Consider the following 18,311-nt stretch of genomic DNA (forward strand, 5'->3'; position numbering starts at 1 on the left):
ATACTATTTTAGATGCGGTTTTTTTGCATTTTTCATTGCATTTTAATAGGGTATGTCAACAGAATGTACACCAAGAAGGGATTTTTCGAAAAATTCCTTTCCATGGGGAGTGTTATTCATTTATAATAGATACATTTTGAGCTACAGCAACATGTGGCTGGGTACAGTTAGTTTTTAATAAAAAGACATAGAATAATAGAACTGAAGGTATAAAGGTAAAAAAATAAAACAATGTTTGAAGATCATTTAAACACAACCACTCACAACTGGGAAAACTTCATAAAAAAAAACAGCCACAAAAACCAAAATAAACGGCAGAAAAAGGTGATAGAGCACTAATTTTTTTACCTGTGTTGAATGAGCATCACAGGCTAAATGACCCTACAGCTGGTAAAACAATGGGGAATTGTGGTACACATGTGAACAGGGGAGGTGATATAAGAAAGAGAGGAGGAGGGGTTCTAGCAGCAGCAGTCATTTAGCTTGATGATGCCTGATCACACGGTTGAAAATGTTAGCATGCTATCACTTTTTTCTGCTGATTATTTTGGTTTTTGTGGCTGGTTTTTTAATCAAGATTAGTCAAACTGATCAAAGATATTTTTACTTTGTAATTCCATGAACATTTATTAAAGGTTGATTTTATTTGCAGTCAACCTTTTTCTCTAGATCAGTGGTTCCCAAACTTATTATGCCCACAGACTCCTTCTCATAGCAAAAACCTGACCATTAACCCCAAGTGAAATAACTCTATACAACTACATTATAGCAAAATTTTAAATTTAACTTTGATGTCTGGGATGGTGAATAGTAACGTAAAAATAAAATATAAACAAAACATTTTTATATTTAAAATAGTATTTATTCAAATTATAAATTTTGTTTTAAAATACAAAAGCACATTATTTTTTAATGATATGAGTGAATCTGATGGGATGATATGAGATTATTTATGTTCAGCTCAATGTTTGTGAGTAAGATTCGTAAGTCTACGCAAGTACTAATTTGCAGTCGATTTCTTTTTATCATGATGAGATTCATAACTGTCCTAATCCACGTTCTACTAAATAGGAAGATGGGAAAGCAGTCAACAGCTTCTGTACCCATAATGCATGATATAAAATTGGTATCTGTTTTTGTAATTAGAATTTGTGGTATCCTTGTTCAAACATTGGTTTTAGCTCCTCATTTGTGGATAATTCAATAAGTTCCTTCTGTATTAGTATGGCTTCATCTGAGTTTGTAGGTCTACTTGCAAAAGGGTCCAACACCCAATTGGGGATGCCCAAGTGTAGAATATTCTCAAATCTTTGGCTGAGGTCAGAATGAAGAGCCGTTAAATGTTGACAATAAACAAGCAAATCATTATCTCGTTTTTGCAATTTTGAAAGATTTGGAAACTGAGAGCATTCTCCTCTCCCCAAGTTTTGTTTGTATAAAAAAAGTTTTGCAGATATTATACTTTTATTTTATACTTACATATTATACTTTTGATTAAATTTAATTGATCACCTTGTAACTTCAAATTGGTTTTGTTAAATTTGGCAAATAAGTCAGTCATATATGCTATGTCATTTTTTGAATTAATTAAATTGAGCCACAAATCATTGTCTTTGTTGTCCAGGAATTCCAACACTGAATCAAAGAGTGCATAAAATCGATCCAAACATGCACCTTTAGATAACCAACAAACTTCCATGTTAAGTAATAAACAATTATAATCTTCATCATTTTCTAAACAAAGTTGAGCAAATAATCTCTCATTTAAGGCATTCCTTTTGATTCTATTAACTGCCCAAATGACATAGTCTAGTGAGCCATGCAAACGTTCACTAAGGTTTTTGGCGACTTAATAGTGTTGGTAAATGACATAATGTACAGAAAATATATTCGGTTTAGCTTGTTTCAAGTATGCCAGGAAGCTTCAGTGTCATCCTACCATTGCCGGGGCACAGTCAGTAGCAACGGAGAGGATATTACTCAAGGGTATATCTTTTGCATCGAAAAATGTTTTTAATTCATTAAATATTGTTTTACCTTTTGTATCAGTTTCCAAACATTTGGAAAATAACAATTCTTGGAAAATATTCTCATCTTATTACAAATCTTCGTTTCCTGGCAAAGTTGCCTCGTCAAGCTGTATAGAGAAATTTGTTGTATGCGCTTCACATCACGCACAAAACAGAATTAAATTGTCAATTAGATGCACGATTCGTCTAGTGTCATATTTTAGACAAGTTATTGTATGTAGCAGCAAGATTCTGTTCCTGTTCAAATCTGCATAGATAGGCGGCAGCGGTTGGCTCGACTTTCACCATGAGATGCTTGTCATTACTTGTATTTTGTATTTTATGTATCTATATACTTATATTTTACTCAGAATGTAAAAATGGCTACCAATTTATTTATTGCTATTTATTTTTAACTATTCTAATAATGAAAATGGGTCACAATTATTTTACTTTATATTAAACTTTTCACGGACCCCCTGATGTTCACGCACCCCCAAATTAAATTTTATTTGCCACAGACCCCCATAGTGGTATCAAGGACCCCTGGGTGTCCGTAGGAACAACTTTGGGAACCATTGCTCTAGATAAAGTGAAAATACTGTCAGATAACACTAAAATTTTGTTGATAACACATTGACTTTTGGTGATAAAGAATTATCATCAGGCTAATGAACATATGGAATTTGGAACAGAATTTCTTTAAGTGCAGTATAAAATTTTAATATTTAAACATTTTAATGGAATTCAAGGCTTACAAGTACAAGAAAAGGAACTTGAAATGATAGCAATTTGAAATGATAAGCACAATAAAACTGGCAAAATATTTTCAGTTGTATGAGCCCATGGTAAATGAATATGTAGATGGTTAGGATCACATGAATTTGTGGCTGAGAAGTTTAAAAAGTGAGACCCACAAGCTAGGAAGCTTAAGTGTAGGTTTATTTCATAGGCACAAGGGAGAAATGATAAGGAATTCTCAAATAACTAATACGTTTTTGTTTAGAAAGTAAAAGTTAAGCTTACAAACTGCTGGATCGTAGGGTATTAAATACACTAAAAAACCAGTGATTGGCACAATGCTTCAGGAAGGTGATTTGGGTTCACAAAAGGTTAAAATTAGATTATTACATTTTTGGCTAGCTATGTGGAACATCTACGTTTTGCTATAGTTTCTTGGTGCTTTGCTAAGTTGCTCACTAGCACTCTGGCAGTAGTGCTGATGTACCATCCATTTTGTCTAGTTGTTGGGTCTGATAGTGATACAGCATAGACTCTAGATTTTTCAAGAAGGGTGAACTTGTCCCTATCATTACAAATAAGCCTGCATAAAGCCTGCATGGGAAAAAGCAGGAGGAGACAATGAAAATGTGACAAATACATATTGAGAGGCAGTGGTGCACTCGGGATTTAATTTTGGGTGGAACCAAGTTAAATGGATAAAAAAATTTTTTAATGCAAATTCAATACAATTTCCATCTTATGTGACCAACAATTCATAAGTAGTATAAAAATAGAAGACACAACACAATATAAATAACAAGAATGAATTTAATTAGGAAAAGATTTTTGGAAAATTTTCTAGTGTTTATTTTCCTTTTTCTTTGGAGGTGCCAGGGCCCTTTGGCCCTTTCCTGAGAGGGACCAAAGTATGGAATTGGTGGTTGTCTCAAGGTCAACTTTTTTTTAGAATATAAGATAGTGTACAGAAGCAGCAAATTTTTAATTATGGTAAGCACAGGAAAACTTAGCAGGTGAATATTCTGCTTTGCATAAGGCCATGTGGATGTTACATAACTTGAGTTGATGGAAGTAAAAAAGTCATAATGAGAAAGGAAATTCTCCAATTGATATAGCACAAAGTGATTGTTGCTGGGATAATGTGAGAAATAGCTTCATTCATGGTATACTGAATAAAGGAGTTTTTCTTTATCTATGTATATACAGATTTGAGAATGCTATTTTTGTGTCCATCTCCTCTTCTGTGGAAAAGAAAGTAGAGGAGTAAATGGCAAACAAATGATGTACAAAGTGCAACAGCTTCTGGTCTGTCCCTTCCCATAATAAGAATATCATCTGCATAACACAAGTATGGTAGAAAGTAGCAGATAGTGAGTGGGAAGTAAATATTTTAAATTCCACTTCTCTCATGATCAACTCTGCCAAGGTAGAAAATAGAGGGAGCCTATAAGGACCCTCTGTTTTTGTAAATAGATGGCATCATTAAATCAAATTGGGTTCAGTTATGAATAAGAATGCCTCCTATATATCTAGAATCTGTTATATAGTAAAACTGTTTTTGAGGAGCAGGGTATTAGTGAGAATGAGCATGCAATAAAAAATATTTTGCCAGTTTTTGTTGTGTTTATCATTTCAAATTGTGATTTTGTTCGTTTGCTTGCACTAGTGAGCCTTGAATTTCATTAAAATGTCTTAAATGTTAAAATTTTATATTGCATGTAGAGGAATTATGTTCAAAATCCAGATGTTTGTTTGATGACAATGATTTTGTATCATTGATAGTACTTTTGTTATTAAAAGGATTTTAACGTGTGTGTTCATTATCTGATCTTATATGGAAACATTAGGTATGGAGTTTAACTTAGTATTTTTCTCCAATTGGGTACTGCACTTCTGGGTTAAACACAAATTGCTTACATCTTTGCATGCAGGTTATCTGCAGAAAATTATATTAATAACTAGCTGCAAGATTTCGCTTTGCTGGGTTTTTATTTGTATGTAATAGCATATTTTTTTTATATATATAAAAGACTGTTTTTCTAAGTAATCTAGAATCTAGCTGCAAGGACTCGCTTCACTGGGCAAAAAGTAATGATAGTGAAGATTAAGATAATTACATTATAGCTAATCTTACCTGTTTTCACAAAATGCAAGAATTAGGTCCCCCGTTTCCAGACTAATTAGAGAATTTTTACGTTTAGTCAAACGAACAATTCGTTTCTGGAACGTTTTCAATCGTTCTATAATCGAACCAATTCGAATTTTATGTTCAAATTTAATTTGAACAAATTCGAAAAAATCAAACAAAACATTTGAAATAGAAAGCCACTTTCAACCACTTTTAGCCTCATATCTCCTGCACCTTTATAGCTATCGAGACGCAACCACCCCTATGCACGAATGGAGACTTCGGGCTACCACCACATACAAACACCATTCACGTGCGATGTGTAGTTTTGGCAAAAAAGTGAGATATAGGGACATACATGTCCGTTTTTATATATAGATATAGATATAAATTATCTGTAGAGGTTAAAAAAAAACTAATTATTGTTTGAAATATATTAATTAAAAACTCAAGAAATTTTATTTTGACTGAAATTTATTCATTTTTAGTATAGAGTAAGTTTATTTTGGAAGTAACTATTTATATTTTTTAAATATTTTGTTAAGTCTTAAAATAATTAATAATAATGTGTGCTTTTTATCTCTAATAATCTTATATTATGTTAAAATAATTTTTAAGCTTGCTGAATTATAATTTTTTTTTATTAGATGATACTAGGCAGTTTTGTTCAATGGATATAAATGGAAATCCTAAGTATCATACTGGTTCAAAAGTTCCATATGGTATAACAGCAGTGCTTCCAGGTTCTACATTTGACTGTTATTCATCTGGAGGAAACTTCCATTCTGAAAATCATTCATCTAAATCTGATTTAGCTCTTCGCAAGGGAAAGCGAAATAGAAATAATATTGACAATCAAAAATTTATTATGGCAGAAAATATAGCTGGTCACAGAGGAGAGGAAGACATAGATTCTCTTCTTGAATTTATAAATTCCTCAGATCATAAAGCTAAAACTACAAAAACAAATGGAACAACTTCCAATCAGGTTTGTAGCTCAGGAGGTAAACACTTTATGACTAATGAAATAGAAAAGAAGAAAGAAAAGCTTCCTGTGAAAGATAGAATGAAACATTATCAGAGTTGCAATAAAAAGAAATCAAATCACATTAACTCAGAGGAAGAAGAATACCAAGATAAAAATGAAATTCAAGATAGTGAGTCTGATGATAAATACATTCCAATATGCAGTGATAGACCTATTAAAGAAAATTCTTCTGAAATATCAGAATGGAATCATAATAGTGATACTTTCTTAAATGCAGAAGAAAAATCTGTAGAAGTTTCATTACCTGTAGAAACTGAATCTAATCAACATTTAATAGTTTCAGAGAGTTCTGTGTCAATTTCCAATCAAACTATAGAAAATAAGTCATCAAAAATCTCAGCTGAAAATTGTGAAATTTCTGGACATCAAAAATTAGAAGAATCTGAATTTAGAGTGGTACTTAAAAAACATCGTAAACGTTATCCCTTAAAGAAAGCAGATTCGAGCAGATTTTATAATGGTTCTTCAGCTGCTAATTATAACAGTGGACATCAGTATTTTGTGACAAAACAAACGAGTCATAAAGATGATATTATGTTATTAAGAGGTTTACCATTATCTCATCATAGTCAACGCAGTAAACAAGACTGTGCAAGACGTAAATCGACCAGTAGTGTTCCGCCATCGGAACATTCGTCTGCGGATAATTCAGATTTAGATAGTGTGCATTCTTTGCCTGTTAGTGGATCTGTGCCTCCTCCGACACGCCCACATCCTCATACAACACCACCTTCTACTTCTTCTACACCACAAGCATCCTATGCAGATATTGCTCGTATGTCTATTGCTCCAACTTCAAAAGTATATTGCAGTAATTTATATGGAGCAACTTTTTCTTCGTGTATTGATAAAAATATAAGTCCAGTTAATTTCTTACATGAAACTTTTGATTCAACAAATTTTCAGGAGAAAGATGGAAATAATAATAATCAGTTTTCACTGCCAAACTGTCCAAATACTAATACATCGGCAAATTGTGAGAATATTCAATTTGTGAATGATTCTAATGGAAGTCACAACAATGAGGAATCACTGGAATTAATTGTTTCATCAAATTCTAAAAGTGATTTGGATGATTTTTGTAAATTATCAAAACTAGATAAACTTGATAATGAAAGAGAATGTATAACTAGTCAGAAAATATCTGATAAACTTAATTCTGATTTTGAAATTACTGAAACAGATGACTGCATGCAGCATAATCTTCATTTGTTTAATTCAGATATACACAATGTTAAAGAAGTTAAATTAATGAATGATGCTACTAATTACAACAAACATTGCTTGTCTAATGAAATTAATCAAAAAAAAAAGTTTTTTCAGAAAGAAACAGAGTCAAAACAACATTCTAAGAAAATTTCTTTATCAGAAGTTTGCATTGAAAGTTTTTCTATTAATATGCATCAAGAAATTGTTTCAACAAATACTGAACAATGTCTAAATTCAGTCACTAAATTTGATGCAGCATTAGACAATTCAAAATTAAAAAGTAATGAAAAATCTGCTGCTTTTAGCTTAGCTGAAAGTGAAAAACTACTTTCAAAATCCAAATTAATTGACAGTGAAAACTTCAATAATCCCAGAAATAATGAAAGACATGCAGGAAATGAACAGGTATGTTTCGGTGGCAGACAAAACCGTCCACCAGTCATTATAATGGATAATTATCTGCCAGCAGAAAATGCTTGTGGTGTTAGTTTTGGTATAGACTTAGAGGAGTTACTACATCTCAGTAATGGTAGTCATACGATTACTCATTCAAATCATTTTATCAAAGAAAAAGCTATCAATCTCTCTACCTCTTCTAAGAAATCACATGAAAATGAGGGTGCTAAATCACTAGAATACTCTTGTAGTTCAGTTACAGATACTGTTGAAGAAATTGAGAGAGACAATCAGCAGCCATTTGATAGTTCCTCCAGTCCATCATCAATTGTATTTTTATCAAATGATGATAGTCTTATACAGGGTCGAAATATTACATCTAGTCCTGGTAGTAAATTAGTATTATTGAAATCTGGACAGCCTCTACACTGGAAAGAAGTTGATACAGACAAACAAAGTTTCAATTTTTATCAGATTGTTGGATTTCTGGGAAATAGTAAGTAAAATTTATTTTGATTTAGTACATAAGTTTTTCTTATAAAGAGGGTTGTTTAAAGAATGTCTGTAAAATTTTGGACCATCTTAATTTAGATAATATATCTATTTAAATTTTTTATCACTATCATTGTCATTATCACATTCTTGACATACATAATCTGAACAAAATATTTGAAATTTTAATATCAAACTAAAGTTTGTTTTAGAGAAATATTTAATAGATTTAATTTGTATTTTGTTCAAGTTACATGTGTCTAGAGTGGATTTTGAATACTTGAAATTAGTATTTGTTTGAACATAGTAATAATAATAGTGATGATGATTTTGAAAAATTTTTAAATATAAATAACGGGGCTATTTTTTTAAAATGACAAAGTTGTTGGAAATTAGTCACAAAGTAGCAAATTTCCAAAAGACCGCCAAATATATTTTCTTGACTATTTGTGTATGCATTGGTGCATTTTTGTTTTGCATGCATTTGTGGCTAAAAATAGGAAAGTATCAAACATTTACATGTGTATTTTACTGTTCTCAGTGATATTTACTTGCCAATAACAACAGTATTTCATCAACATTAAAATTATATGTGTACAAAATACATGGCAATGTCACAAAGATTTGCATGAAGCATATGGTTATGCTATGCTGCCATATTGCACTGTTCCTCAACAAGTCCAGTCTTTTGCTGAGGACAAAACAATACCAAAATTATGCCACCATGCATAATTTTGCCATACAATCACTGCAACACACAAACAGCATGTTGACGTCATTTTGAGGTTATTGGAGAATGATTATGAATGGACTTACCAAGAAATTAGTGTCAAAGTAAACATTTGAAGCTTCTGGTGTTTACCATATTTTGATGAAAAAGCCTAAAAATGAACAAAATTGATACAAGGTGAGTGTCATATGCCTTGAATGATGTGACAGAAGCTGTTTAAATTCATTTATTGTTACAAACATGGAGGAGAATCCTTCCTTTATTCAATTATTGCAATTGATGAATCATGGACCAAGTGGTATACAGTATGTACTGGAGCTGAAATACCAATTGAACAAGTGGCTAATCCAACCACTAGAGGTCATCCAGAGCTGCAAGAACTGAGTAAAGTAGAAGCATTAATGATTACTGTATACAATTTCCAAGCAGTCTTCTTGTCTTATTTTCTATCACGGCAGACTGTTAATGCTAGACGCTACTGCCACTTCCTTGATTGCTTGAGGACAACGATGAATCGTTGGTTATATTTGGTTATAAAAGGTTATATTTGCTGCAATTACATCTACTTGTCTTGCACAACAATACATACAACCATTCTTTCTCCCAAGTCAGGACATTTGTGAAGCAGATGACAGAAACTAGAACATCTACCATAATCACATGAAGAAACTGACCTTTGACTTTTTCACAAAAATGAAAAGGCTTTTTAGAGACGAGCACTTCCAAAACATTGGCAGTTTCTTTTCTGCCTTACAATAATCTCTCCAGATAGTGGCTAAAAATGGCAATCTTCTAACAATGTTTGCTAGAAGTATATGCTGAAGTTTATCATTTTATAGAGAGGTTGAGGCGCACGTTTTAAACGTGTAAACGTGTATGTGTGACGTTCGGCGCCGCTTTCCCGTAAGCCTAAAAGTTTGACAATGGTGTTTGGATAGTCGGTGGAATCACACTCGACATTCCAAACACCATCGTCAAACTTTTAGGCTTACTGGAAAGCGGCGCCGAACGTCACACGTACACGTTTACACGTTTAAAACGTGCGCCTCAACCTCTCTAATACTAATGTGGATACCCCTACTTTTAGTCATGAAGGTAAAATGGTTTGTAGCTATAAAATCAGTTTTAAACTGGAAGTGGTAGATTTTATGAAAAAGAATAGGAAAGAGGAGAAAATAGGGGACTGAATAGATGACTTGCAAAGCAAACATCTTTCTGACTTGAGGAAAATGGTTATGATGGAAGAAGCCAGATAATTCAACTGTTGAACTATTCAATTTGACTATGTAAATCTTGAAGCCAATTGTGGTTGGTTGCAAAATATTTTGGGAAGAAAAGTCATCTCCCCATTTTACTGGATGACTGTAGGCCAAAAATTATTCCATAAGTTCAAGACAAGTAAGAAAAGTTTGTTTAGTCTCTTATTATAAAAAATGAAATAAAAACTGAGCATAGTTAGAGTGATAGATAAGACTGCTTGTTGTATGAACATCACTGATGATGATACTTGAGTGTGTTGGCTTTTGTTTTGTTCTGATTCAAATAACGTGTAAAAAATCTTGATTCATATTCATGTTATATGGAAACCAACAGAAGGAAGTTTTTACCTTCCATTGTCTTCACCAGTGTTTATGAAGATAAAGAACTTATAAAGTTCAAAGCACTCAAAATTATGCTCAAAAGCAGTTTGACAAACAAGGAACTGTGGCTGCATATAATCTGGGGTTGATTAGCATTTCAGTGATGATTGCTGATTTGGATGTTTATAAGTGCAAGGTTGTGCCTTCTACAACAGCTGAACTAATGAACATGAACAATCATGGTATCATTCCAGGGGATCTAGTGTCACCCAACACCTAGATGTTTACTGGAATTGACTTTTCAAGAATTGCTCTTTTGAATAGTATGAGAAGTGGATGCTGCATAGCAAGAAATCTTACACACACACTGGAAACCAATGTCATGTTGAATGCAAACAAGTTGTTTACTGGATGAAGAAGGCATGGAATTTGATTTTTGAAGACCTCAAGCATTTCTTTAAAACCTGCATGAACTCCAATAGTTCTGATAACTCAAACAAGATTGTTGAAGCCAATTTGATAGCATGCTTCACAAAAGCAAATCAAATATTAATTTTGTTTCCAAGAATTTATAAAATTTATTTTAATCAAGTAGTTGTTCAGAAGAATTTTTCACTGAATATACAGTAAGGGATGTGGTTTATAGATTCGAGAGGAACTGGGTAGTTTTTACTATAGCTTACAGCGACCTTAAATGAAAATGTTCAGTTCCCTTTTGCACATGAGCAATGAATGGATTGAATGGATCATAATCTCGAATATATAATGTATGACAGAAACACAAAAGTCCTAACATAAGCACTTCACTACTATAGTGGAGCATGCTAAAAATAAATTTTTCTACATTTTGAAAGGTGTCAACAATCTTATGAGTTATTGAAGAATGAAATAGCCTGCCTGTGTGTGTAGAACTTTAGAGTCATGGAGATCAGACATAGTAAATCAACAATACCAGATGAGAAGGAACAGTAGAACAATGAACTGTGCATAAGTGATTCAGATAGTGATTAAACTATTGAGAAAATCAAATAGTAAGTTGAAGAAAACAATAATTATTGTTAACTTAATGGTAATAATAAAAATACTAGGATCTTTTATAATTTAACAATAGGGACCTGAAGTATTTTCTTGTTTTCCTTGACTGAAAGCTAACCCCCAAATGTATTATTGGACTAAAACAAAATACAGTAGTCAAAGTAATCAACAGTCAATGTTAAATTCCAAGCTTCAAATAGTTGCTGGCTTTGAATAAGCACCTGGAATTTTGACCCAAAAGAATGAATGAATAACCACACTGTTTACACTGTATCAAGTAATGCAGTATTCGAAAGCCCAGAAATTATTAATGTAACATTATTGCATTAATAATGAAATACTTAGGGTCAGTCATTTGCCAGCCGGGACTTTTGAATAGGTAAAATAACACAAATGGATTGTTTTGAAACACAATTAGTGTAACAAAAACCTCAAATTAATTAACTATGCATCAACGAAAAGGAAAAAAAAAAAAAAGCTGGCACACTTAAACTGAAACTATATACTAAACCAACAACTTGACACCTAAATGTGAATTCCAGCATTAATGAACAAATAAAATTTAATGTTCTCTGGAAGATGGCTGAAAACATTTGAAGATTAAATTTTATTTGTTCATTAATGCTGGAATTCACATTTAGGTGTCAAGTTGTTGGTTTAATGGAAAGCAAAACTTATTACAAGAAAATGAACTATTTACAGGAGATTAATAATTAAAAAAAAAACATGAGAATGCATTAATGCGAAAATGATGGAACAATTAATCAGAATGTGAATCTGGCCACAATTTCTGATTCTTAAAATTATTCTTTCACATTAAATAAGAAAATGAATTATTTGTTTCAGTTGAAGATTAAAAATTTTTTAAATCACAATATTAACAATTAAGTATTAGTTTAGTGGAAACTTTCATGTTTGACAAAGCAGAGAGAACACAACACCCCATACACAAGATGATGCTTATCACAGTGGACTTCTCTTTGTGTAGTCAGACTCTGATGAGAGATTACACTTGGTACTAAATGTCCCTGTTTAGGGGAGATGAGGTGATATTATGGTTGCCATTCATCCAGTATCAGGTTGGTTTGGCCAGCAATTTCAAAATGAGACTGGTGGTTAACATAAATATTTAAGTGTGGGCAAAACAGTTTAAAATATAAACAAACTTATATTTTAATTGAAAAATATTGCATAAAATTATTTTTAATATTTAGCATGTTTACTTATAATGATAAAACTCTTGAACAACACCTTAAATACTTTTTTCAGCAACACTTTAATTTATTTAAATAAACATTTTTGACCCTTTTTCATATATCTGTGTCAGATTTAACAAGAAGATTTGAACTGTTTAAGAACACAGTTTATTTTCATGTAAATAAATTAAAATATTGCTAAAAAAGTATTTACTGTGTTCAAGCTAAATTAGTTTGTCTATATAGAAGTATTTTTTAATGATAAAACAACTTTCCCATTTTCACTATAAAAATTTTTATGATTGACAGATGATGCTGTAATATGTTAAATTTTCAAATGCAATTTGTGTTCTAAGTAAAAATAATTGTTCACACTATGTTTATTGCCATTTTGAATTTTAAAACTTAATTTTTCAAGAGGAATCAGTTTAGGCATTTGTTTGATTCTTCTTTTCCTCAAAAAAGTTCACACAATTGTACATTCAGGAAAACTTGGTTCAAGTAAATGAATTCAAAACTTGGTTAACTCATGATGATGATGATTGTTGAGCTTGTTGCATCATTTGCCGAACCTCATTTATTGTTAAATATGATGCAATCAGCATGCATTGTAAATGCTTTAATTCTGAGAAGCATTAAAAAGAAGTGCATCTTCTCATTTACCTTCCCCCTCTCCAGTCATTTTATTGGCTAACAAAGCAGTTCCCAAAGATGGTGACCTAGATGGCATGACAGGATAAATCAATTCAAAGGGAGTTAGTTATAATTTCTTTGGGGGTTAATGTTGCAATATTAACTTGAATGAAATAAGATTTATTGTATACTACAAAATAAATTTATAAAGTGTGCATATCCACATATAAAGGGAGGATTTTTGGGTTTCTTTCAGAAGATGATTCTGAATTTTTTAATCATCTTCCATTCTTAAGCTTGATGTTTATTAATTAATGAATGTACCCTACTCATAATGTAAATTATTAATTTTTCTAAACTAAAATAATTTTTAAAAAGTATTTAAAACAATCAGAAACAGGAGTTTTCAACAGAATTGGAATCAGGAGAAATTTTGGTATCATCCCATCACTAATGATAATGAGCTATACAAAAATTATAAAATTCAGAACTATAATTAATCCAAATCAAAAACAAAACCAAAACAATTGTTCACAAACTTTCCCAAGAATTGGGGAACTTAACTCTAATTTAAATTTATCTCTCCACAAAAACTGACAATTTAAAGAAAAATTCTAATAATAACAAAAAGAAAATTCTTACGATGATCTAAGCTGCCTAACCATTGCACCAAAAATGCCAGGAAACCTTATTGTCACACACTGCAACTCTTCTTCACTTGGACTCAGAAGCTTTACCTCGTCACCTTCATTGTCATTTGGAAGTTTTTATACGTCATGGTGTGATGTCACAATTAGCTTACCACTCTAACTCATTTTCATACTTATTAACTAACAATTATTTTTTTTTTTCTACATAATTTGTTTTTGGTTATAATTGTCTTTCCAAACAAAAAAAAATGGTTTAGTTTTTAAGATCAATACGAAAGAATTAAGAGATTAAGAGACAGTTCTTTAACTTTACTCAGAGATTGCTTGAGATGCCTTGTTAGATCGACAATGTTGACGTTACGGATGTCAATCATGTTCACAGTAAGGATATAAACATCATTTTTGAATTTTTGTCTGGGGAGGTGTGGAGTTTTGTTATTGAAACAAATTAAGCATCCCAAAATAGATAATAATAATAATCAAATAAAAACCCTGAAAATAAAAGTAATGTTCAGATTTGACTCTTTACAGTGCCTGGGTACTAATTCAATATAGTAGAAATATAGTATATCATTGTAAAAGTTCCAAAATTTCCTTGTGTCATTTTTTGCTCATTATAAGTTACATCAGTTCTTCAAGCTTTGTAACTTAAAATTCTCATAATACAGTCAACTTCAACTTGCATTAATACAAATCACTATGGGAACCAGTGGTGTGTTATCCTTGGAAGCAGTGGAAGCACCACTTCCCTAGTATTTTCTAAAATATAAATACATATTGTGTGATTATTTTCATGCTTTCAATTAATTAAAATAAAAATTTTATTTTAAGTAAACAAGGAAATTTCCTAATTATTTAGGGAAGTAATGTATTATTATTAACAAAAGGGTGATATTCGGTGACGACAGTTTCCGAGTAACAAATCGACTCTTCCGTTGCTATGGCAACATATTACGAAAGCGACAGGTGGCGTTTAAGTAGCTTTGACAAAAAAGTGCATTCCTTGGAGTGGAGAGGTTTAATTTTGATTGTAGGTAAGTTTATTCTATTTTTTTAAGATTATAAAACACATCAGTTGCAATTTAAACTATATATACAATAAATTAAAACTATAATCTATCATATAAAACAGTTTTAAGTTTTTAAAACTGTTGCTTAAACCTTAATTAGTGAACATAACCTTTAGAAATCAGCCACATTCTCAGTGACAATGAACCAAAATGCACAAAAACAAAACTTTAATTACACAAATAAACCATGATTTAACATCAAAATTAATTAATGCACTTAAAAATTATTCAAATAATTATCAAATACATTGCTTTCTTCCTCTTTAAGAATTGAATAATGGTGATTACATTNATAAATATTGAAAATTATAACAAGATAGTTACGGCTAATAGATATATAACATCTATTAATTTAGATATAATATGTTTTTTTCTCAAAGCGAGAATTGGCATTTAGAGGGCATAAGGAATCTGTCGAGTCTAACTGAAGTAATTACATTGAACTTGTATATTTATTAAGTATGTCGGATAATCTATTAAAAATACATTTAGAGAAGGCTATGGTTTTTACTGGCTTATCGAACAAACGAATACGAATGGGCTCTAGAGTCTAGACCATCACTGACGCGCAATTAACCGAATGCCCCTGGAAGTCGGCTTCTTACAGAAACACAGCTTTCCTGTCATCAAATGTCACGTCACGCCACTGCAGTATAGCTACGAAGCGTGTCTTGTTTGGCTTAAACATGATGTATGTGTGTGCAATATCAGATTGTTTTTAGTATAAATAAGAATACATCACTTTTGCTTTGATTAAAAGAATGCCAGGAATATTTAGCTCTGTTATCTAATTACATGCAGGGGTTTTTGTATAGACGATCAGCATCTCTACTTATGAGTGAACAACATGATATCGAGCGTGTGTACACAACTTTTTTGTACCGAAGTATTTTTGTCATGTTTTACACTTGTGAAGCCTCGCTTTAATTGTTAAGATTGCACTTGGCTTTTGTTATTGACAAAAGAGTAATACGTATTGTCTTTTCAGGCGGAGGTGATATTGGAGGCAACGGGACCGAAATCGGCTTTTACAGTGATCAGTGACCCAGGTTAGAGACGTTTGACCAGGGTCGGGGGAACCTTGGCCACGTCCGCGCGGGACGCAGACGGACTTGGTGGCCCGAAGACGTCCCACTGATCCGGCGGAAGAACGGATCGCTCGACTTTCATCACGTGACTGCAGAAGGGTGCCTGGGACGAAGGCCGACGGACGAAGGAACTGGGGGAAGGTGCCCTTCTGTAAACCAGGCCAGCCGGACTCATAATATATTCCCGTTATTCGTGTAAATCGTTATCGGACTTTTGTTTAAGATTATTAAAACTTCGTTCCGCTTCCCGTTACCCAACTAACTTACCGAAGAATTCTCCCGTCTCGGCGGGAGAGCCAAAAATCGCGTCCGTGCACCGTTCCGACACTCGTGCCTCCACTGCTTACGTCGTGCGTGGCACGGTGCATCATTTACGTCTCTCTGTACATAAACGTGCGAGGCACTGCCGGGCAGCTCGGTTGTGCACTGGTGTAGGCTCATATTTTCTGGGAAAACCCAGATGAGGAGATTACCTCTGCTCTGAGGTAAGGGAGGCAGTAGGAATCCTCATTCGGAACCACCAGAACGGAAAACGGCTCTTTTTCTTATAGGGGCCCGGGACAGTTTGCTCGGCAGAGAGGGCTTTCTAGCCACACGCCAGGAGCCCTTATGAGTTTCTGGCAGAACTGCCGTCGAGAGCTTTCGGAGGCCACACGAATCGAGCGGCCGAACGGTGCACTATTGCCTAAAATTCACGAGTGAGACTCAATAAAAAAAATATATCTATAAGTATTTGTCTTATCTGTGTTGCTTGCAAGGGATTTCTCTCGATGGCCATACAAATGCAAGAGGGTGTAAGAGAACGATTCTGAGTTCGAATTCCAGTCGGGCTTAACGATCATTCCACGCATTGGCTACTCGCAGTCTTAAGGAGAGGAACGTCGGAGGTATCCACATAATCTATACGGTATCCAAATAGGACTTAGGGTAGGGTCCGGTCTACATCCAGAAGTTACGGTGACAGCCGAAACTTCTATACGCGTCAGGCGTCATATATTTCAATGGAGTGTCACAGGCAACAACATCGACTAAATCAAAAGAAAAGCCAAAAACTAGAACTTCACAGAGAACAAATTGTAAGTGGGATATCAGAACTTGCAAAATATTTGTCGGTACAGGAGCGAAAAGAAGGGATGCATGATGAGGTGTTTAAAACAAGTAAAAAAGTCTGCAGGAGAGAAATGTTTCGTTGGTTGCAAAATGCCAGCAGTCAAGACAGGAAGCTAAGGATTGTTGTAAACTCTCAAAATACAGGAGGGTGCTACGAGTAGCTTTAAAAGGGACACTGTCAGCCGGGCGACAAAATAAGAGGCGAATAGTAGAGAAAAGTTCTTATTCGTTTCTTTGTTAAAATCATCATTCTTTTCTATTGATCTACTCGCTAAATTAAATTATCTTTTAATAAACCAGTTAAAAGAACGATCTTTTTAATTAACAAATTTAAGCATGTTACGTACTTTATTTATTTACTTATTTTTACAAGTAAATAAAAAAGTACCGAAGAACGGTCAATGTCTACCCTCAAAATTAGCAAATACCAGCCTACCAGTGGCCAAGCGGTCTTCGTACTCTGAACACGGAGTTTGGTCGCAGGTTCGCGCCTCGCTCGGACGTGGAGTTTTCCGTGTTTTCTCCACGTCTGTAACGCCTAAATAGGGGCCAGTTTCCCTTAAAAACCTCACGGAAAGCATCCCCTAGGCAGATCGCTCAAGTGTTGCATTGCCATAACCTAACAAACAACAATAACAGCAAATACGCGTAAAAATAAAGATGACAATTAGATAAAATTAAAAATACATTGCCTACATTATACATTAAAACGGAAGTATAAAAGTTCTTGGAAGGAATTTGTTTTGGAAGAACCGCTTTTGTTTGACATTCTAAGTCGGAAATAATTTAAGTCTTAACTATATTTATATATATTTTACCAATACAGTAGACCCCTATAACGTAGATTCCTATAACGCGGCGAAAAATTGCGACAATATTCGTATAAAGACGCTAGAAGGGACGCGGTAAAACATCATCGCCAACTTGTCATCGCGGACGAGCAGCCGAACTACTTTCCGCTATCCAGCGCCACGCTACGGAAAGTTTAGGTGGGTAAATTGAGTTTACTATCGTCCGTACAGTATTATATATAAATTAGATACTGTACATATAATCTATATCTATATATATATAAATGGACATGTATGTTCCTATATTTCACTTTTCCACCAAAACTACAGATCGCACGTGAATGGTGTTTGTATGTGGTGGTAGGCCCAAGTCTCCATTCGTGCATAGGGATGGTTGCGTCTCGA

The 18,311-nt window shown here is 33.3% G+C and overlaps 1 protein-coding gene across 1 annotated transcript in view; it reads left to right on the plus strand.

Moving 5' to 3' along the window:
* LOC111640194 (putative uncharacterized protein DDB_G0293878) overlaps positions 1 to 17,946 on the plus strand; it is a 31,758-nt gene extending 13,812 nt beyond the window's left edge. The window contains exons 3-4 of the mRNA XM_023386196.1: positions 5,526 to 8,027; positions 15,906 to 17,946. Coding sequence (XP_023241964.1) covers positions 5,526 to 8,027; positions 15,906 to 15,961 — 2,558 coding nt within the window. The 3' untranslated portion in view covers positions 15,962 to 17,946. The remainder of the gene's footprint in view (positions 1 to 5,525; positions 8,028 to 15,905) is intronic.
* The last annotated feature ends 365 nt before the right edge of the window (positions 17,947 to 18,311 follow it).

This window comes from Centruroides sculpturatus, unplaced genomic scaffold, assembly GCF_000671375.1.
Source record: "Centruroides sculpturatus isolate CEXI.00-Female unplaced genomic scaffold, Cexi_2.0 scaffold1209, whole genome shotgun sequence".
Taxonomy (NCBI): domain Eukaryota; kingdom Metazoa; phylum Arthropoda; class Arachnida; order Scorpiones; family Buthidae; genus Centruroides; species Centruroides sculpturatus.